Source organism: Caretta caretta, chromosome 4 (assembly GCF_965140235.1).
Source record: "Caretta caretta isolate rCarCar2 chromosome 4, rCarCar1.hap1, whole genome shotgun sequence".
In the NCBI taxonomy this organism is placed as follows: Eukaryota; Metazoa; Chordata; order Testudines; family Cheloniidae; genus Caretta; species Caretta caretta.
This window is the reverse complement of record NC_134209.1, coordinates 90,034,335-90,057,049: the sequence shown is the minus strand read 5'-3', so window position 1 is coordinate 90,057,049 and position 22,715 is coordinate 90,034,335. Positions and strand designations below refer to the sequence as shown.

General features: G+C 42.6%; 1 protein-coding gene across 4 annotated transcripts; it reads right to left on the bottom strand.

Moving 5' to 3' along the window:
• Nucleotides 1–218: 218 nt before the first annotated feature.
• Nucleotides 219–22,715, bottom strand: ING2 (inhibitor of growth family member 2). 4 transcript variants are annotated; one of them, XM_075127849.1, is made up of 2 exons: nt 22,266–22,715; nt 219–1,490 (listed from the first exon to the last, which is right to left on the bottom strand). In XM_075127849.1, the coding sequence occupies exon 2, from the start codon at nt 1,342–1,344 to the stop codon at nt 823–825; it is 522 nt and encodes a 173-aa protein (XP_074983950.1). In that variant the 5' UTR covers nt 1,345–1,490; nt 22,266–22,715; the 3' UTR covers nt 219–822. The 4 variants fall into 4 exon arrangements, with proteins under 4 accessions (XP_074983950.1, XP_048703847.1, XP_048703850.2 ...); XM_048847890.1 differs by lacking the exon at nt 22,266–22,715 and adding an exon at nt 9,618–9,795; XM_048847893.2 differs by lacking the exon at nt 22,266–22,715 and adding an exon at nt 8,813–9,162.

Here is a 22,715-nt window from a genome sequence, read left to right as displayed (position 1 = left end):
TGCATTGCAGAGTGATACAGAATTCCAGTGGTGCAAGAAAAAGAGCCTCACGACAGACTAGCACTCCTGCACACCACTTAAAATCAGGACTAAAGGAAACCCCATTAGGATGCTTGCTAGAATCCTTCTACGAAAGACATGCAAAAGAAGTATACACAAGACAGTCAAGTTCAAGACTACCATAATTGCTACCCTATCCAGAAACTGACTCCCAAGTGTAAAGTCACCAAGGCAACAGTTTAATATTGACATAAAAAGCATAAATTAGTGGCATTTTCTTCCTGGAAATAATACATTCATCATATGAAAGCCACTGAAGAAATAGGTTGCTTTCTAGCTTGGAAGACTATTTTACAGTTAACAGCTGAATTCTTGAACCCCCGCTCCAGATATTATGTAATGTTCACAACAAATGGAGATTCTAGTAACTGTCCGAGGTTGTGAAACAGTGCTAGAGAGGTTAAATACCATTACTGTAATACGACCAGTCTTTCAGTGCTTCCCCACCACCATTAATTTCAGGATTTTTTTTTTAAATGCTAACACAACAGGGAGTTTAAATGAAACAAAACCAAAAAACCCCACAACACTACTTGTAATTCCATCTGTGCAGTTCTGAGGCCACCCTGTTTTAATTATTTGGTTATTCAGTGCAGAAAGTTAAAGATCACAGAAAGTTTAACAGATTTTAACACTCCATTAATACTATAGATTAAAAAATATTGCATAGTCTTATGCATTTTTCCTAAAACATTGTTCTCTGTAAATTAAACAATTTTTATATAAAAGACACAGAACCCTTTAAAACATTTATAGCATTCACTACCTCGATCTTCTATCCTTTTTTGATTTGTCAGTACATTTGTCCATAGTTTTCTCATTATCTCCTCTGCACTTGGGACAATACCATTTCCCCTTTGGTTTATAGGTGAGTCCAACACATGAAAAATGAAACCACTCAATGGGACACTGTTCATTGTCACATCCTATCATCTCTCCATAGGACACTTGGTTACATAAGCAGTAAGTTGGTTCATTGGGATCTATTGCAAATTCAACAGGTGAAACGTCTCTTTCTTGTTTGGCCTTGGAGCGTTTCTTTTTCTTGGCCGATTTGGATCTCTTTTCTTTAGGTGGCTGGTCATCGCAGTCTTCAATCCCATTTGTTATATGGCACAGATCACGACTTTCGCTAGTCCGCTGGCGACGGGGTCTACGTGAAGATCTTTCTGGTTGGCAAGATTCCACTTTTGCCTTTTCTAGAGGCTTTTCGTTATCTGACTCTTGGAAACACTGAGAGTGAATCTCCATTTGCCGGGCCCTATTCTCTACCAGTTCAAGCATCTGAGTAACTATTTGAATTTTCTCATCTCCCAGTTCTTGGCTGTTGATTAGTGCTCGCTGAAGATGCTGTTGCAACCGTTTCTTCTGAATGGGATCACTTTCTGTCTTATATTTCTCATAGACATCATCGATTTCTTTTAATGCTTCTATAAAAGAAGAATCAGCACAAATTTTTAGTAAGGGGGGAGAGAGGAAGAATTATGCATCACAAAGTGGATCAAGAAAATGTAGATACATTTATTCCAAGCGGTAGTTCAGTCTAACATGCATACCATATACTTCAGTTAGCAGAAAACTTGACCTATAGCCTACATTCATGGAATAAATTCAATATTTAGTGCTACTATAAGACAGGCCCTCAGATAAGGAACTCTGATTTAATGATCAACAGAACAGTCTGCTGCAATAGAGTTTTTGCAAATTGTAAGGAACAAAAAAAAAAAAGCTATTCAAGACACTGGAAAGACTAGTACACAACTGGCAGGAATCCTTGGTATATGCTAGATTGCAATAGTTAAAGAGTCCAACTGACAAGCCAGGAATTTAGAGTTAGCAATTCCTTAGCCCATCCAGTGGTAAAGACAATAGAAGGGGGAAATTTCTGTAATGATTAAAGCAAGATTTACTGCTCTGCCAAAGACTAGTTAAATAGCCTCTGTGTCTCAGTTTATCTTTATATAAGATTAACCTAACCTCAAAGGGCACTGAAGCAGTGTTTGTAATGCACAGCAATCCACCAATGAATTATAGTCGTGCATAGCTCACTTTTGCCAAAGAACAGTAATAGGATAGATTAAAATATGCAATATTAAGAGTGTTGCTTTATTATATGGGGTGTGGGGTTTTTTTGCTATTCCATAATAGAAAAGCGTCCATCTACAATGTCTAGGGATAATCGGCCAAATTATCTTGATTATCACTACAAAAGTTTTTTTTCCTCCTGCCGATAATAGCTCATCTTAACTAATTAGCCTCTCAGTTTGTATGGCAACTTCCAACTTATCTGTATCTTCTTACTATACGTTCCATTCTATGCATCCAATGAAGTGGACTGTAGCCCATGAAAGCTTATGCTCTAATAAATTTGTTAGTCTCTAAGGTGCCACAAGCACTCCTGTTCTTTTTGCGGATACAGACTAACACGGCTGCTACTCTGAAACCAATTAAGAACAGTCAGTTTTACCAATAAGTTTAGCTTTTTTCTACCATATTTTGTTCAAGACAGACTTTTTATGCCTAATTTAGGGCTAAATTTTCAGTCAGTTATGAGAAGTCACTTTGAAAAGTGAATGAACAAAGCTACTTTGATGTAGGCCAACTATAAGTCAATTTAGGCACGTCCACACAAGCTTTTCCACTGGTTTAACAGAACCAATTTAAAACAGATTTTGGTTAAACTTGTGTTTAGACAAGGCCTTAGATTGTGAACTTTTCAGGGCAGGGGCCACATCTTCTATGTTTGGTGCATCCTAAGAGATTTTCAACAACAGTACAAAGATAATTTTACTAATCAGTGTTCACTAAACTTCTAGAGGCATTTGCATGTCTTAGTATAGGTTTATTCCCCCCCTCCTTTTTTTGGGTTTGGCAAATCATGCACTCTCATGCCTCCCTCTTCCAAAACAGCAACAAAGAATCTTCAGTGCAAGTTATGAGTGCACTGAACTTCAGTTTTCTTTTGTTCTGTTAGAAGTATTCTTCCCCAAACTCATGGTGACCTAGAACCTTTATTACACTTAAAACAATGATAAAGGCTTTGCTAAACGTGGAATAGCCAACTGCTAATATGGCATCTTTAAAGTCTTATGCACAGTGTGTCACTGTGGTAATATTAGATACAGAGTTGTGACTTACTGAAGTGTCAGTGGAAAAAAGTACAGGTACAACGGTCCTGTAAGTAAATATTTTGTTTGTCTGTAGTGTTTGCAGTGTAAACATACCCTGAGTTGCAAATGATGCAGGTAAATAGCTTATGTAACAGCTGTTCCCATTGTAATAAAAAGACCACACATGTTCTGAAACATCTAAACTTAAACTGACAACATCCCTTTGAAGTCTATACACGAGACATTGTGTCATCTACACTATTCCACCCAGAGGACTTGAAATCCTAGAGCAGTGTCATCCAAAAAAAGTCAGTTGAGTCCAATCTCTTCAGCCTAAAGGCTGAACATATTACTTCATAAAGGTCATGGGGCTGCAGTCAATGCTCTGAAGTAGATTCTCTGTACCGTGCGTCTCCCTTTGCCATTTAGGTGAAATGGGAAGGAGATATCACTTGCAAGTCCCCAGTGGGGATTTCTTCTATGGGCAGATCCTGGGGAGTGGGTGTTTCCACTGAAGTGCTACAGTGGCACCTTGTAGGCACTGCCTACACAGATGGGAGGGGTTCTTCCATCACCCAGATAATCTACCTTCCAAAGAGGCAGTACCTAGGTCGATGGAAGAATTCTTCCGTCAACCGAGTACTGTCTATATCAGGTGGGGAAAGCAGGGTGTAAGTTAGTATACCTACTCCTCTAGGGGTGTGTGAATTTTTCACCCCCGAGAGACATAACTATACCAATGTAAGTTCCTAGTGTAGACCAGCCCCCAGACATTGAAACATAGTGCATGTGAAGGTCGAGTGAAAATAGGTAGCCTTCCGTTTCTCCATTTTTTATTCTTTGGATCACTTTGTAAGATTTCTCCCCAAGAAGGGTGCCACAGTTTAAGAACTATGGGACTAGTATTTCAGTTGCTCACGTGACAAATGCAAGAAGCAAGCCATACAAGCACCAGTTTTTAAATATTCCAGTTTTAACAATCTAAGGCATTAGGTAACATTAAGAAGTTTTGTATAAGTTTGATTTGACGGTGTTCCTTTAGTGCAACTTTTAACCGAAATGGGGTGAGGGATGGAGACAGTATACACTCCTGAATATATGCAACTACTTTAGGTAAGTACACATTGTGTTCTGACCCAGAGTACAGAAATAATAAGCCAAATCTACACAAAAATCATATGGCTTTAACAATACTAGTATAGTTAAAGCAGTACAACTCTCCTAGTCTGGACACAATTATACCAAGTATAAATATGCTTATATAGCTTATTCTCATATGGGAAGAAAATAAGATATACCACCAGCATAAAGCACAGTATACCAGTATAACTGCATCTATATTCGTAAGACAAAAGATCTCACTTATAACCAACATAGTAATGTAATTATAAAAACCATGCAGACCAAGCCTAAAACAGGACCTTGTCCAGATATTAAAATATAAATGGGTAAGAGTAGAGGAAGGGACCACCACAAAATTAGGATGTCCCCTTTTTTCCTTGGGTGCATACCTTAATTACTCCACCATGTTTATCTACAGATAGTTTCTTCAAGCTTAACCAAATTTAACAGGACTTCAAATCATTCAAATCTCACTTACCTGAGCTCCCTATCTATTCAAAACAGTGTGATTTCTCCAGACTTTCTAAACTTAAATTAGCCTGGACAAAGTTGTGCTTTTTCCCCCCCACAACAAGAGGCTGCTGTAGCACTTGGTGGTTCAGCCCTCTCAAAACTAACAAAATGTTATTTTTGTGGGGAGGGAAGACACTAAATGGGACCTGGGGGAAAATAGCTAACCTAGTTTCCTGGAGGACTGGGAGAGAGGTGCAATACATTCAGTCCACCCTTACTAAAGTCAGTTCTATACAGTTAGTTACGGGAAACCAAATCTGAAAGCCAGTTTACTTGCTGGTACCGTTCTACTGTCTTTGACAGACCACTTGTCTAGGCTTCCTTGGGTTAGATACTTTGATGGTATTTGATTACCTGATGCTGTACCTCAGTTTACACTACAGGTTAAGCTATTTTTCATAATGTAGCATTTCTGTAAAAGGCCAGAGTTTTTTCTTGAGAGCCTTTTCAACCTGTATATTGCTGATTTGGGAACAAAAGCCAGATATAAGGTAGCTTTTAAATTTATTCTTGCAATGCAATTTACAAAAAGCATACATTCTCTATTTCTTAGAGTTTGAGACAAGGGACAACACACACCAGGTTCCTTCCCTCTTTTCCCAAGCTCCTAGACTCCAGCTCCACCACCACCAGTCACTGATGCTGCTTCTTTATAGCAAAAGCAAGAGCAAAAAACATTCAGAGGAAAAATAAATTCAAGATACTGAAATATTATAGTTAAAAGCGAAAAAGCATAAAAATCAGGGTTTTCAGAGCGATGGCTCTTGGCAATTGCAATTCAGCCATCATGTAGAGCAAGAATTAATGCTTGCCTCCTGTCATAAGTTTAACACCCCCCCCCCCCCAAGAGATCACTTTAGACTGATCATCATGCAAGACCGATACTGTCTGACTAAAGGTCAGACACCCTCCCTCTCCCCCCCCCCCCCCCATGAAGCAACACCAACAACTTTTAAATGATCTAAATTATACTAGCCATGATATCAAAATGTCTTCAAACTCATCCGGGAATATTTGGAGAAAATACTCTGAGGTTCAATGTCCTCAAAAAGCAATAAAAATATATAAAAAGTCATAACTAGCTATAAGATCAACAGAGAAACAATTTCACATTAACGTATGCAACAAGAATACATACCATTTCTTAGAGATTGAATCTACCAAGGATTCAGAAAGTGGTTGCACAGGAACATCCACATAAGCTTGTGTGGTTAAGAGAAACTGTTTGACCTTTACAACAGGATTCAGTGTACCTCAGCAAATAAGATAGTTGTAAGCTTTCTGGATTCCAGAAAGCTTACAAAAGCCTAGTCTCATGCATCTTTCCTGATGAATTAGAATGATAAATTCAAAGAACACCTTTTCAATTGCCATACAGGCCACCTTAAGAGAATTGACACAACTGAAATATCTCCTTTCACCCAAATATGAATAATATTTTGTTACAAAGCTGGGTAATATGTATCCAGTTGTGCTCTCTCTAGCCTTTTAGTTGATACATCATAAGGATTGGAACTCCGCCATCCTAGCAATAAGTTTTTGATTCAATCTGGTATCTCTTCAATCTTTCAGCTGATAACTCCACTGAGTTACAGATCCCAGCAATAATTAGAATGAAGGGCTTTAGGATAGCCCAAACAAGAATCTGAATAGTTTGTCTGGAATGGAATGTTTTAAATATATGTTTAATTTACACTACAGTTGCAGATAACATTTTAATGACTGCTCAGATTGTTTTGCTGTACTACAAATCTCTTCCAATGTTTAACGAAGGATTTGAATAAGACAATGTTACTAGTTTGATTATTCCTTGTTACCAATTCTTTAGAGTGATCAGGGTCAAGCATGTGACCTCACACCCCAATGAAGTGAATGTTAATTGTGTTTATATTCAATGTAGTTTTATAAACAGACTTTTGACTCTTTACCTTGTCAATGAGTATTACCATATGATAAACAAGGGGTCGGCAACCTATGGCACGCGAACCAATTTTTAATGGCACACTGCTGTCTGCCAGCAGCGTGCTATTAAAAATCCTGCCCGGCCCAGCCCACTCTTCTCCACCCACCACTCTCTCCTTGCAGGGCAGGCAAGCTTCCCCCTCCCCCTGCCTCTTCCCCCAGTGTGCAGGGTTCCTGCTCCTCCTTCTCTCCCTCCCTGCGGGGGCCCTTGCTACGGAGCACAAGAGGGAAAAGCAGAGCCACAGCAAGCTCTCTGCTCCAGGGACATTGGGGAAGGGGGTGGAATCGGCATATCCCCTCCAGCCCCGTGCTGTGAGCCGCTCAAGGAGCATCCCCACGACCCCAGCCCTGACTTCTGCACCCACCCCCCACATATCCAGTCCCCCCCCCACCCCATGCCCTGACTCTTGCACCCCCACATCCTCATCCCCACCCCTCGCACCAACAGGAGCTCCTGCACACACACACACCCACATTCCCACCTGCACCCCTTGCACCAAATGGGAGCTTCCCAGGTAAGCGCTCCAGACCCAAATCTCCTTCCCCAACCCTGAGCCCCCTCCCTCATTCTAGCTCCTGGCCAGACCCTGCACCCCAACCCCCAGCCTGCTTCTTCACCCCCAGCCCTGTTCTCAGAGCACTCCCACCCTCCTCTCAGTGCAGAGAGGGTAAGAGAATGGGCCAGAACCAGGGAGAAAGGAGGTACCTACTCTACGTGGACAGGGCTGGGATCCTGGCCGACAGTGGGCTGAGCGGGGCCGGCAGCCAGGATCCTGGCTGACAGGAGCCGGCGGACGGAATCCCAGACTAGCAGCGGGCTGAGCCGCTCAGCCCACTGCCGGTCTGGGGTTCTGCCTGTCAGCCCCTTGCCAGCCAGGGTCCCGGCTGCAGGTCCCACTCAGCCTGCTGCTGGCCTAGGTGAACAGAACCCCAGGCCGGCAGCGGGCTGAGCGGGCCAGTGGTGCAAGATCAGCATTTTAATTTAATTTTAAATGAAGCTTCTTAAACATTTTGAAAACCTTGTTTACATACAACAATAGTTTAGTTATATAATATATAGACTTACAGAGAGAGACCTTCTAAAAACGTTAAAATGTAGTATTGGCACGCGAAACCTTAAATTAAAGTGAATAAATGAAGACTCAGCACACCACTTCTAAAAGGTTGCCGACCCCTGTGATAAACTAATGCCTCAACATACATACAGAGTAACTAACTTACAGCTGTCGTGGGAACTATGAATGACTTGCACTTTTAAGAGTCCCAACACTACATTATTGCTCAATTTAAGAAACATTTGTCTGTAAGGTGAACTCCTATATACTATGATAATACAAATAAGTTCTTTATAAAAGAAAAATTCTGGTGCAGTCCACATTCAGAGAGGTTCATTTGAACCAAACTATTCAGTTGTGCATTCAGTCATGCTGCACTGTACAGCCTAGTAGATAGAACTGGAAGTCTTTCATTGCCTTACTAAAAAGGAGTACTTGTGGCACCTTAGAGACTAACCAATACCCATGTCAATTCCTTAACCCTGTGCCACTTCCACAACCTCCCCATCCCCATTTGTAAAACTAGAGGTAAAACACTTAGAAGTTACATTACCTTTCATCCAAGAATTTCATACATCTCCATCCCACAGCACACTTTACCCTACAGATCATGCTAAATGTGAGGTTCCAAGTGTGGTGAGGTTAAGGGACAAGCAAACTCTGCAAGGAGCAATTTCACAGCCTAGTGTGCCTCACACTACAGCGTACAAAACCCCAGGCAGCATATACACTGGGAACTGAACTGCAATCTAATAAAATCATAGCAGGATGCGATTCTCGAAAGAACAGCTTGTCAGAATGAAGAGATGGAGAAAAGCTATGAAAGGTTAAAATGAACAAATAAGGCTAAGATTAATTTAAAGCCGTTTAGAAGGTATTACCAAACATATCTAAATTAACCATAAGCTACCTATACATCAGTTTCTTCAATACGGTGACCCTCCCCCAGATTCTTTTCTAGAAAGATAAATATACTGTAATTAGTCGAACCTGCTTGCAGCATTACTTCTAAACTCAATTCCTTGATCCTCAGAGGGGATGTCTTAAGTCCACCGTGCCTCTGCAGTTGCAGATAAAGACCTAGGCTCTCGAGCACCCACTCAAAACAGCCAAGCGGAATTTTACCAAACTTTCTAAGGAGGCGGGTTCTCTGCTCTGGGCCAAGAGTAAGTGCTATTTTGCCCTTCCACAGCACTCCTCCTCAAGCCCCCCTCGGCAGATGATCGTCCCACCGGAACACAGACATAACATCGAGCAGCTCAGAGACTTGCCCACGCACGAGTCGCCGGCCAGCACATGTCACCCTGCCCAGGCTGGGGCAGAGCGGAGACCCCTCTCAGCGGCTCGGCCTCTCAGAGCCAGCTTCGCCGCACACAGAAGGGCTCCTCCACCCCCAGCTACGGGGGTTCCCGTAGCTACCGGACGCGGGAGTGGAAGAGAGATACAGGAGCCGCCGCCCCTCGACTCCCCGGGGTGCTGAAGCCCCGCGCTGCCCGCTCCCTCCCCAGCCGCAGCAGGGACGGGGGGCTTCCCGCGGCCCCGGAGCCTCTCCAAGCGAGCGCGGGGGGTGACAGGGCTGAGGCAGCGGGCGGGAGGGATCGGCTCCGCCAAGCCCGGCCCGCCCTGGGGCCAATAACCAGCCCCGGCCCCGCAACCGCGGAGCCGGGCCCCGCATCCCCCCGGCCCGCGCCTCAGAGGCTGGACTCCGCCCCCTTCGGCCCGGAGGGCGCGTCTCCCCCTCCCAGCCGGGACTCGGCCGGGCCCGGCCCCGGCCCCGGCCCCGGCCCGCGCTCACCTTGGCACTGCGTGTCCAGCTCCCGCAGCAGGGACACGTTGCGCTGGATGTCCAGCGGCAGCGACTCCACACACTCCAGATAGTCCTGCACGTAGAGCGAGAGCAGCCGGGCCCGCTCCCCGCCGGGCCCCGCCAGCGCCGCCGGGCCCGGCACCAGCTGCGGCCCCCCCAGCATCATCCCCCCGCGCCAGCAGCACATGCACCCCCGGCCCCAGGGCCCGGCCGCCCCCTCCCTCCCGGCGCTCACACCCTGCCGGGGGCGCCCCCCTGGGCCGGATCCCCGGGCCCTCCCGCCGCGGCTCCCTGCAGGCGGCGTACGGGGCTGGCCGGCTCGGGCTCTGCTCCCGCCGCTGCCCCCACGGGACGGGCAGGTCCCGGGGTCCCTGGGCTTCCCCCCGCCCTAGCTCCCCGGCCGCTGCCGAGGCAAACCACTTTGAGCCCCCGCCCCCGGCCGCACAGTGGACTTTGCGCATGCGCGAGGCCCTGCCCTAATAAGGCGCGGCTGGCGGCGCTGTGAGGGGTTCGCATTCTCCCGCCTTCCCCTCCGGGCCGTTCCTATTGGTTCGGAGACTGGACGTCAGTGGGGAGGCGTGGCTCTCTTAAAGGGAAAGAGACACCCCTTCCCGCCCCTTCCGCCTTAGCACTGCGTTCTCTCGCCTGCTTTCAGACGGGCTCTGCCCCACGGTGTGGCTGGCAGACAGGGGGCGCTCCCAGCGCGTGGGCGGTGGGACCCTGTGTCACCCGTCCCATGTCGGCTGCGGCTTGCCCCGTACTGGGGCAGTGTCGGGCTGCAGGGAGCTGGGGGGAAGCAGGAGGCGTGTCACACTTTTTAAATGTAAGTGGGGATACACCACTGCCCTTCTCTATTAAAGGCAGGAGGTGCACAGGTGTAAATCAGAACAGATTTTGTCTCAAGGCAGTGGAATGCCGTAGCTGCGCCTGGTGATGATGAGGTGCTGTTATAAGATGTATTTTGAAAACTGATGCTTCTTCCACTGCACTTTCCTTTCTGTAAGTATCATCTTTGGAACCATTTCAGCATCTGAAAGAATAATTCACCATGCTGAAACCTAATTTCTGGTTTCCAAATGCACTACATTGGGGGTACAGCGAAGGGGAGGGAAGTTCTATTGCAGTGCAATGTATATGCAGGTAAAAAGTGTCTGTGGGTAGCTGGTACCTTTATTACCGAAACATCTCCAGCAGCTATGGCTAATTTATTTCTAAGCAGAAACGCATTTTTTAGAATGGGGAGAGATTTGTACCAGTAGTATATTAATAGGCTATAAGCAGGCAAACGATACATTTCCACTACACTAGAATATGCTCCAAAAGCACACTTTTCTCACAATGGCAATTTATATGACGTGATCTCTAATTAATTATAGTCTTTGAGTTGCAAGTAGCTCTATCTTAGGCCATTCTAGCCCACAATAAGAGTTATCTTATTCCTTCATCAAGAAAATCAATATAACAGTTCATTAAAAACTATTATTTAGAAAAGCTCAATGACAATTTATCCCCAGGAGTAATTTCAGAGAATTATAAATAAAGCCTCAAAGAAATTTAGTCTTTTAAAATCCACTTGCCTGCCATCAAAGTCTCAAATTTTAATAGAGCTTCCTGTCTCCCCAAAGTCTGATGCAGAATTTGTCTCAGACATTAGCAACAAGAAACATAGGCTTACATTTCTTAGCAGTGAAAGACTTGGAACAATTATGCACGTTTAGTTACGAAGAAATTTGGATTTAATCTACAAAACTCTTTTCAGACATTTTCATATGAACTCTGCTACGTTGACAATATTTGCTATCACAACATGGCCAACTGACAACTCTCTGACTCCATCTACTATGAAGAACTCAGAGGACTCAACTGCACAGTTTACCCAGGAATTTAAGGATTTCATCAACTCCTGCCTGAAAACAATTCCAAGAGAAACTCTACAACCTCATCTCCCACAATTCCACCAGGGACCTTCTACATGCTTCCCACGATATACAAACAAGGGAACCCAGGCAGCTCCATCATAGGTGGCCATGGCACTCTTACTGAAGGAATATCAGAACTCATAGAAACAGTTCTCAAACCACTCACCACACAAAGAGCCAACTTCCTCCAAGACACAACCAACTTTCACCAGAAACTCCACAACATTAACAACCTCCCTCAGAACACCATCCATGCCACCATGGATTTTTTTCAGAAATCAGTTTCTAAAGTGAAACTAGCCAGTTTCATTTTAATTTGTGGTAAGTTGTTAAACAGTTTCATTTTATGGCTCTGATCATCACTCTATGGATGATTCAGTCCACATTGTCGATGCAATATCTACTGGTGCTATAAATAACATTTATAGTGTAAATTGAGGACTTTATGTACTTTTCTTCCAATGCAAAATTACTAGATTCATTGAACTGGTACAAAATGCTTTTAAAAGAAGTTGTATATTTTGAGCTGTTGTCATTACACTTGTAATGAGTATGGACATCTGTATCATTCTGCAATCTTATAACAGAATTCAACTGAAAAATACAAGTTTCCATTGAAGAGCCATAAATAAAGCCATAATCGTAATTTTCTCTTATATTGATGACAGCATGTTTAAACTGCTAAATCCCAATCTATTTCTATAATCTAGGATTATGCATGCACCATTGGTAGAGTAATATTCAATAAAATTAGTTTTGAATAATTCAGAGAGGGCATGAAAATGGTTTTATAGATGGCTATCTTCTGTGTAATCTTACTAATACTGCTAAAAGTTTGCAAATTGTGTAACACTGCAGAGTTTCAGTAGTAACCTTACCAGTGCCATGTAAAAAGATATGACACCTTCCTATTCTGCTCAGTGTTTCCCTGTTTACATGTCTAAGGATTGACTACAGCATTGCACAGTTCATTTGTTTTTCCATCAGGACCCCTATATACTTTTCAGTCATGCTTTTCAGTATTCAGTCCCTCATTCTGTAGGCTTGGCCTACATTTTTTGTTACTAGATGTATTACTTTGTCTTGGCTATATTAAAATGCTCATTTGTGCCCAGTTTGCCAAGTGATACCGATTGCATTGCATAACTGACCTGTCCTCAGGATTGTATTTTCTACACCACTATTCTTTGTGTCATCCATAAATTTTGTAAGCAATGATTTTATATTTTCTTCAAGATCATTGATAAAAATATTAAATATGATTGGGCCAAGAACTGATCTCTGCAGAACTCCAGTAGAAATAAATCCATTTAATGATGATTCTGTATTAACAATTATATTTTGAGAGCTAACAGTTAGTTACCCTTAATACGTCCCATATTGATTTTTGCTAACTTTTTTAATCATAATGTCATGTAGTACTAAATCAAATGTCTTTTAGAGGTCCATCTGGTGCAGAAGGAGAGAAGCAGTCCCTAAAGATGCTGAGCCCCCTAGCTTGCATTGACTTTGAGAATGCTGAGTTACCAGGAACGAAGGAAGACAGGTCCCAAACTATATATGATTCAAGATTAGAACTAAAATCCTGTAGATACTCTCAAAGCACATTAGATACTAATACATCTTACAGAGCACAGCTGTAATGCATTCACACTGATTCACTCCATTAAGCAGACGACAAGTCACCACATGCTGTACAAGTTGAACACTGAAAGTGATTTTCAGGCATGACCCCATGTAGGATGCACTGTAGTAATCAAACAATTAAATTTTTATCTTATGTACTGAAATAATACATAGTAGATATCAGAGAATTTTAGATTTGGAGAAGAGGTACTAAGTCACCTAGCCCACCCGCACTGTTAGTGCAGGATTGTTCCCAACAGTATATTTGTTCAGTCATTGTCCAGTTTAGTCTTAAGAGTCTCAAGCACTGCATCCATCCTTTCTCGAGGGAGATTATCCCACTGTCTAGTAGACCTCACAATGATAAAATTCTTCCAGGTCTACAGTCATTACCAGTTTTACCCCACTGTAAACAATCCTTAAACAATCACTTTCTTACACCCTCCAAATACAAGTAGACAGTTATCATGTCCTATCTAATGATGGACTTCTGTTACTAAGTAGTGCAATAATTTGTTAAGGATTTTTTATTGATGAATGCAGCCATTTCTTTAACCCTCTAAAAAGTCGCAGCATGTGACAGGTTAACGAAAAGCAAGGTCATCAGTTAGAAGAAGTGCATAAGTGGCTCCAGTCACGAAAGATATGTTTAGCATTAAGTGGAGGTGTCCCAAGGATCACATAATATGCTTTTTCCAAGCAAGTGGAAAGAAATTAATAGCCACACAGATTTCTTGGCCACATCTTCCTCCTTCTGATTCTCTTCCTGTGACACATAACAGTCCAGTCTCCCGTGGGCTATAATGCTTTGGTCTCATTTCAGTTACTGGGTTTAGTGTGCAGGTGCTGGGTGGTATTAGTGGTCTACAATATACAGGACGTTACACTAGATAATTTAGTGGACCCTTCTGGCTTAAAGTCTATGACATTTTATATGCCAGTACATCACTGGTGAAGAAATCCAGAAAGCTGCCATGCAACCAAAAAACGACCATAAAAATAAAGAATCTGCACAAACAAGCAAGTTTTGCCTATTAATTAAAAAAAAAAATCCTAAATTTTGTATTCAGGAGTCCAGTATACCAAGATAGATTAGCCCCCAGGCAGATCTGGGTGGCACAAAGGGATTCATCCACAAAAGCAGGTGCTCTGCAAATATCATCACCTTCTTCTGGGGTTCCACATGTGGAGGGCAGCTTTAAAATTATATGTGGGACACCAAAAGAACCCCTTGATGAAGCTGCCCAAGAGATGTGCTAAATCAACACTTCTTCTGGGTAGCCAGCCATGTGCCCTTCTTAGTCAGTCCTACCATCCAATTCCACAGTACCGAGTAGTGGAGCAGAGGTTGAGGGCACCCTTTGCTTCTGTAACACTCTTGCAAAAAGAGCTACCAATGCCTGTCTCCTACCGTTTCAAGAATTTGATCTCCAAGGTGTCTACCAATATGCTTGTCATGGGATAGACACACGCTATCATGGGTCAAGGTCATTGGGTCAAGGAAGACCAAAAATTGGGAAGCAACCGCTTCAGTACGGCAATTGTCGCTAGAGCTGCCCATCTGCAGGGCAACTGGGCCTAATTGCTAGAGTCCAAATGGCTACACTAGCTTCAGGATAGCATAACCTAGTGGTCAGAGTCCTTAAAGCTGCCCTATGGGCAGTTGTGCCTAACCCTCCCAGCAGTAGGTGCAGGTCAGGATAAGGTCCCCTGAGCCCAATCTACTCCACCAGGTCCCAACCCAAGACCCTGGGAAATCAGTCATTCTTAACTCAGGTTTGGGTTTCTGATTCAACAATCGCATTCCCTGGGCTGTTTCCTACCTTTGTTTCCTGCTCTGCCAGTTCCTCTGGGAGTGACGTCCTTCCATCTCTCTCATGGTTGGATGGGGTTCCACCATTGATGCAGCTCATTCAGTCCCTGCCATCTGGAACTCCCACAATTCTCTGGCAGTGTCTGCAGCATGCAACTGCTCTCCTCTTCAGTCAGCCCTCACTGAGATGAGCTGCTCCCTTTTATATCCTGTTTCTAATTGGAGCATGCCCAACAGAGGCAAGGGGGAATGGCTGCTGGCCTCTTCAGCCCACATTGTGTGGTTAATCTCAGCTGGGCCAGTTTGGCGTAGATATATCTCATCACAATGCCTTAGGTAAAAATTCCTTCCTGAGTTCATATTCATGAGAGGAGGAATCCATGATTAATATCCAAGTAATTGTCCATTTTCCCCTCAGATACTAGTAAAGTGAATTCTGTCTGTATCCTCTGAGACAGAATTAAAAACTGATTGTGTAGAAATATGGCAGTAAATCAAATTTATGTGATGCTCCATCTCCCAATAACTGCTTATTCTATTTGAATATTGTAGTTCTTTCGACCTGAGTTCTATGTTCTGGCTTAATTGCATTTGTCAAGGTGCTCCAGTGTTTTCAGGGATTCCAAATGTAGGTTGAGCTACATTAAGGAATCTACCATTATTTTATATATAAGTGATTTTCAAAATGGGACTCTAGTCCTTCCTCACCTGCTATTTCAAAGAACACAAGATAAGAGCCTTGCTTTTGGGCTCTAAAGCTGGTAATGCCATTTGGAATAGAACTGCAGATGATATTCTGAGAAGCCACGCAACCACAATGAACTAAAAATGGAAGTTTCTGTGGGGTAGGCTCCAGGGGATTGATCAGAGGCTAAAACTGATGAATAAACACCGGCCAGCCATATTTTCAAAATGACAGTTTGGGTAGTCCTGTGAAACAAATGGAAACCAGGCTAAAATGTTTAACCTGAGTATTCTTGGGTGATCTTTACAAATGGATTATAGTAACTGTCAGAATTATTTGCTGGGTTGTTCCTGGCTCATACCTGAGCCTGATTTGTAAAGCTCAGAGGATACCTGTATCTGTGTTAGCTGTTTTAGTTTCATGTTTCATCCTTTAGATGACAAATGTGGTTCTAAAACGTGTTCATATTTGCAGGAGGAGAGTTGTGGGAGTTTCACTTTTCTGGAAATTCCAATGTGCCTGGGTACTTTGTGATGGTAAACACAGCTGATATTGAAGGGAAAATGAAGCTAGTTTCTCATAGACTGAAGCTTGAACCAGGATGAAATCTCTTGCAAGATTCACTCTAGTTCACTTTTTACCATTGAACTGATGTTTCAAGACATTGGACCAGACTCAGCCTAGGTTTATACTGGCTTCCATGAGTAGAAGACCAAACACAAGGCCATCTGGGAGAAAATCCACCAAGGGGAAAGCTATGATGACAGCAACAACCACAACATCCTTTCTGTTGTACCAGAGGGCCAGTGCAACCCCAAAACTGTATAGTGCTGTCTGGAGAAGAGGCACTGCCAAAGCAGCCAATGATGAACTGATTAAATCCATCATCTCAGGAGCCCCACAAGCAGCGGACGCTATTTCTGCCATAAGCATTTCCATGCCTTTGTTCAGGCCATCCTGTACATGAAATGCCCTCCCCCACTCTTGTTTGCTAAGACACTTCTCTGTCCTGATCTAAATCCATCCTGCAAATTTATTTAATCTGCAATGACTATAAGAGAGTAAATAATATTAACTATATTTATTTATGTTTAATTTTAACCACTAAGAGGTGCACATACCTAAATCAAATAATTATGCAACTGTATTGATACAACCCTTGGCCTTCCTTGCCTGAATACCTCCTACTATTTGCCAATTTTATTAGGCTTGTCATGTCTAAACTGTAGATTGTAATTTATCTGAGGCAGAGACACTCTTTCTGTGTCTTATGTGTCTTATAACACTCTTTTGGATGATTGATAACAGCATGGAATATATGGATACTGGTATAATGGCAGATAGGGAAAGTTTGAACATCATCTCATATAGAAATATTTCTGCCTTAACTGCTACCACATACTTGATTTAAAAGAAGAACCAATTTAAACTTAAAGCTGTTACTAGATTATTACAAAAGGAGTCTCGATACTCAGTCTGGGTAGATTATGGTTTTGACTAGGTTGCATTCCTGAGACAGAAGGCTTCATATGGAAAAGGAGCAAGCCATTTTTGCCCAAGAAAAATAAGGATCTTGCTGACATGTTTCTACAGTAGCAGTCCCTTTTTGAGGGAAACAGAGAAGTATACAAAGAACCACACCTCTGCAACAAAGGGAAACTCAGCAAGTTGGTGAGAAAGAAGTATGCTGTGCAACTTCAGGAAGACTCAATGACTGATTATTCTGGACCCTTATAATGATATTTGCATGTGCTTCTGTTCATTTTCTCTCCAGGTCAGGCAATAAGTATCCTGAAATTTGAGTACTATTTTGAGTCAATGGTCAGCATTTACTAAATTCAAATATTACAGTCACTCCACTGATGAGTTAAAGATTCTTGGAAGTTCCTAGGAACTCTTGTTAAAATTTTGCCACCAATCTGAAATGAAACTTGAGGCAATTTCCTTAACTTTCATGAATTCATTGTCCGTCTGGAAAATGCTGAACCATCCCTTCCAGAGATGACTCATCCCTGATGAGGATGAAAAAGAGAGTAACTAAAAATACTGCGGAAGAGCAATTTTTTACTTATGAAATAATCAAGTAGTCCTCACTGGCAGGTATCTTTAAATAGTTCCCAGGGAGGCATTCACTGCCACCATCACTTCAAATTACCCAAGTGGAACAGTGTGCTATACTACCGATATACACGTTTTTCAAAAAAAATTTATTAGTATTTTCAATAAAGTATAGCTTTGTCTTATTCTCTGGGTTCTAGTTATGACAAAACATTTTTGTTTAAACAAGAAAATAATTAATGGAATGACCTCTTCCTAGCAAAATCTCAGCATTTGTACTCTATCCTCATCCTCCTTGACCTGTCAGCCACCTTCAACACAATCAACCTTGCTCTTTCCGAAATCTTGTCCTCCCTTGGCTTCTGTGACTGTTGTGTCCTGGTTCTCCTCCTAATACCAGTCCAATCACTTCTTCGGGTGTCTTTTGGAGGATACTCCTTTTCCCCTCCTCCACCTGTCTGTGGGGGTTCCCCACACAGCTTTGCCCTTGATCCTTTTCTTTTCTCCCTCTATACCTTATCTCTGGGTAATCTCATCTGTAAACACAACTTCAACCACCAACTTTATGCTGATGACTCACAAATCTCGCTCTCTTTTCCAGACCTGTTTCCTTCTGTCCAAACTAAAAATCTCTCTGATATCTATTCCTGGATGTCTAACTGTCAGATCAAGCGCTAAATAGCTAAAAGAGAGCTCATAAGCTTCCCCTCAAACCTTCCTGCTACCTTCTTTCTCTGTCACTGTGGACACCACCACTATTCTGTCTAGCACTCAAGCCTGTAACTTGAGCATCATCTTTAACTTGGACCTCTCTAGGTCCTCACATCCAGGCTACATCTAAATCTTGATGATTCTTTCTGCATAACATCTCTAAGATGTGGCCTTTCCTATCCATCCACACAGCTAAAACTCTTGTCCAAGCTCTCATTATCTCTAGTCTCGATTACTTTGACATCTTCCTCTCTGGCCTTGACAAATGCAATCTTGCCCTGCACATATCCGTTTCAAATACTGATGCAAAGATAATTTTCCGAGCCCATCACTTTGACCATGTCACCTTTGATCCCTCCACTGGCTCCCCCTTCTCGGTCACATTTAACATAAGAAACTTGTTTTCACTTTGAAGGCCCTTCACAGTCAACCTCCCACCCTGGCTATCATCTCTGATTCTCTATCAAGATGTCAGCCTCCACCACACACTTGTTCAACTTTCAAACAAGCACCTTTGTGCTTTCTCCCATGCTTCTCTTCACTCTTGGGAGGAGCTGCTTGTAAACATCTGCAAAAACTACCTCATTATCCTCCTTCAATACTATCCTTAAAATTCTCTTTTTCCATGATGCCTACAAACAGCTCAACAATTGTTAGGCTGTTGGTGTGAGACCACTGCCTAGCATGCTGACCTTATTGTCTCATTGTTTCCTTGTACTCTCCATACTGTGTCTATATCCATCTGTTGTCTCTTTTCTTTTTTAGATTTGAAGCTCTTTGGGAGTAGGGACTCTCTTTTTGTTCTGTATTTGTACGAAATCCAGCATGATGGGGTCCTGGTCCATGACTATAGCTCCTTGGCACTAAGGTAATACAAATCATCATAATAAATAATAATAATTCCTCAGCCCTTCATCCCTCCTTTACCCAAACATATTAATCCAAGGCATGATAGTCCCCACAGATCAAGGAAGGAATTTTTTTGCAGAAGATTATTAAAATATTGGAAACACCTCACTGAGTTACTCAGCATCATTACATCTCTTAAAACACAATTAATGTTAAAAACACAAGAAGAGTTAGAAAAGTGGGAGAGGGTGGTTAAATCTGTAATTCTTCTTATGTAAAAAATATTTTTGTTCAAAGTGAGCTCATCTAAGATAACAGCACACTAAGTAACTTTGCAGCCTATTTGAGCACAGCCTACTAGAGCCACACTCAGTCAACTGCAAGTGGCAATTCTTTAAAAGGTTTCAGAGTAGCAGCCGTGTTAGTCTGTATCCACAAAAAGAAAAGGAGGACTTGTGGCACCTTAGAGACTAACAAATTTATTTTAGCATAAGCTTTTGTGAGCTACAGCTTATGCTTATGCTCAAATAAATTTGTTAGTCTCTAAGGTGCCACAAGTACTCCAATTCTTTAAAAGGCTCTAGTTTCAGATGTCAGAGCTGAAAATACATTTTCTGTAACAGGAACATTGCTGGTGGGGGACAAATATTTAACTGGACTCATTGAAAGTCAGCTATGTATTGTCCTTATTTATAGACAATTGTATGTGGTACCTGCAAATCTTCACACACCATTTTCATGTCATCTATCTGCAACAGCACTCAGTATAATATTTCCACTCCTCTCTCACTGATTTTTATAAACGTTGAAAATATTACCAGGTAGCAGTTATTTTCAAACATGGAGTTATCTTAAATGCAGGTAGAACTGAGTGTGTCTGATTAGTCATGTGCAAGCAGTACGTTATTCATAATCCTAGATCACTCAGAATATCCTGACAGGTTTCAGAGTAGCAGCCGTGTTAGTCTGTATTCGCAAAAAGAAAAGGAGGACTTGTGGCACCTTAGAGACTAACCAGTTTATCTGAGCAGCCGATGAAGTGAGCTGTAGCTCACGAAAGCTTATGCTCAAATAAATTGGTTAGTCTCTAAGGTGCCACAAGTACTCCTTTTCTTTTTTCAGAATATACTCTTCATATTCCTAATGTCACCATAGGTCTTCAGTCAATTCTGTCTTTTATTCCTACAAGGAAGGGGAATAATATTTTTTTCTAGATAAATCTATACAATCTGACACCAGATTACAAAATATTACATGAAATATGAAAACAATTTTAAATGACTAGAATACTTTCAAGGAAAAACTTGGGAAAATGGGAACACCTCTTCTGTAGTAGCAGCAAATAACAAAGCCATCTAAATACTGAGTTTTCTTTACAGTTTCTCCCAAAATAACTTCACAGATCCATGCCATCCCTCAGTGCTTTCTTTATGAATGGTTCTTTGACAGAATTTTGTTATTTGATTCATTTAACATAGCTACACTAACATATGGCTGTTCAGTATGACAAATCAGAGGAGAAAAGAGGTAAAGAAAGAAACAGTATAAAATGGTGGATGAGTTTCCGGATTGTAATATAAATGTCTGCTACATATACTATTGGTTTAGAAGCTCAACAAGCTCCATCTCAGAGAGGCCCCAGACCCAGACCAAGGCTCAGGAACAGCCAGCAATTATCTGAAGATATTATCTTGTCCTTCAGAATGTCAGCTTGTTTTCTTAATTTTTTTAAAGAAAATCTCTATCTGTTATGGTTGAAGTGAAAAACCTCAGAATGCAAATCTCTCAGTGCAGAGATGAGTCAGCAGAGAGCCTGGAACAACAGCTTTTAGAGATCTGAACTGTCCTATTCATCTCAGTGAGAAACTAAGGCAGATGCCCCATGATAGGAACACGGAAATTGCAATACTAGATCAGACCCAAGGTCCATCTGGTCCAGTATCCTGGACAATTGCAAATACCAGATGCTTAAGAGCAATGTGTAAAAACCTATAGTAGGCAGAAGTAGAAGTAGTCTGCCCTCCTTGGGTCTCATACTACAATAGTTAATAGACTGATTTAAGTCCTAATGCACAGGTTTAATATCCCTTCCAGAATTTGTCATAATTAACTATAACTCTGGATATTCTGGTTATATCGATATCCATATAAATATCCATTCCTTTTTTTAATCTTGGTAAGTCATGATGATCATCTAAGTGTTAACATTGTTAACTATTTTATCCCTGGTGTAAGGCAGTGTAAGCTAGAAGAGGACAGATCACATATCTGCATAATTTACGGGGTGTAAAGTATCATTTTGGGGCTAGGTGATGTTTGGGAGATTCACTAGCTTTTGTTTTTTCCCTATCAGGAAGGACCCCAGTCCAAGAAGTCTGGCAGGGCCCCTGAGCATACAGAAGCCCCACCAAAGGGGAATCAAGTAGCAACACTATCATCTTTTGAACACCTATACAATTAATTGTGAGTGGTGTCTCCTTTTGGAGATTCACATGGGTCGAACTTATTTTGTGGATGTATCAGTATCACCACTTTTCTTCCCACATTCTGAATGCTACCCCAGAGAAAAAGTCAGAAACAGAAAAAGCACAAGGGAATTTGGACAGCATTGACGTTTGGCACAGAGAAAAGGAGCAGTTCAGTTACTTGTTAGTAGTGTAAGGTAAAGAAAGCCATTAAATAAACAAGTTTAAAGAAAAAAACAGTTTATAATTAAAGATAAAACCTAGATCAACCTAATACCTTGAAGCTACCCCTCTGATACTAGATCAGCCTAATACCTTGTCCAAATCCCGTGTCGTTCAAATTACTAGAAAGCCTATGGAGTTTTCACCACTGTGTCATCTGGCCCCGATAAAAACACCCAAGTTCTCTTTACACGAAACTTTCGCTATTGCTATCACTAGTGGTGCTGCACTTTAGTGTGTGTCAAAAAAGTTGCGACAGATAACCTGTCTTCTTCGTGCAGAACCTACCTATTCTTGTTGCAGTCACCTACTATTGTTAGATTGAGTTGCTTCCGATCTCTCTCAGCGGATTTGCACGTTTAGGGTGTCGCGGGGCGCTCGCGGCTTGTGCTCGGGAGGGGCACTGGCAAAAGGCAGGGCGCTCTGAGAATGAGCCCCGTTCTGTTGGTGCAGCAGCGGGAGCCCCCCAGGAGGGGGAACACGCCTGCGCACTACCTGCGTTCCTGTGGGAGTGACGGGCAGCCCATCCCGCGCCCACCCGCTCAGCCCGGGGGGCTTCTCGGCGGGGAGAACGTGAGCCTGCGAGGCGGGTCACTGCACGCTGCGGAGCGCGCGGCACTCTCTGCCCGGGGTCCGGGGACTTTCCCCTAGGCGGGCTCGGGAGCCCTAGAGGAACCGTGTCCTCCGCATGTGGCCTAGAGAGCAGGTCTTCAGAACGCCCTGTTAACAAGCTGCTGC

Coding starts and splice junctions, on each gene's coding strand:
- ING2 (XM_048847890.1), bottom strand. CDS start 9,795: ATGATGCTGGGGGGGCCGCAGCTGGTGCCGGGCCCGGCGGCGCTGGCG. Junction 1,491..9,617: donor GCTGGACACGCAGTGCCAAG/GTGAGCGCGGGC, acceptor CTTCTTTTATAG/AAGCATTAAAAGAAATCGAT.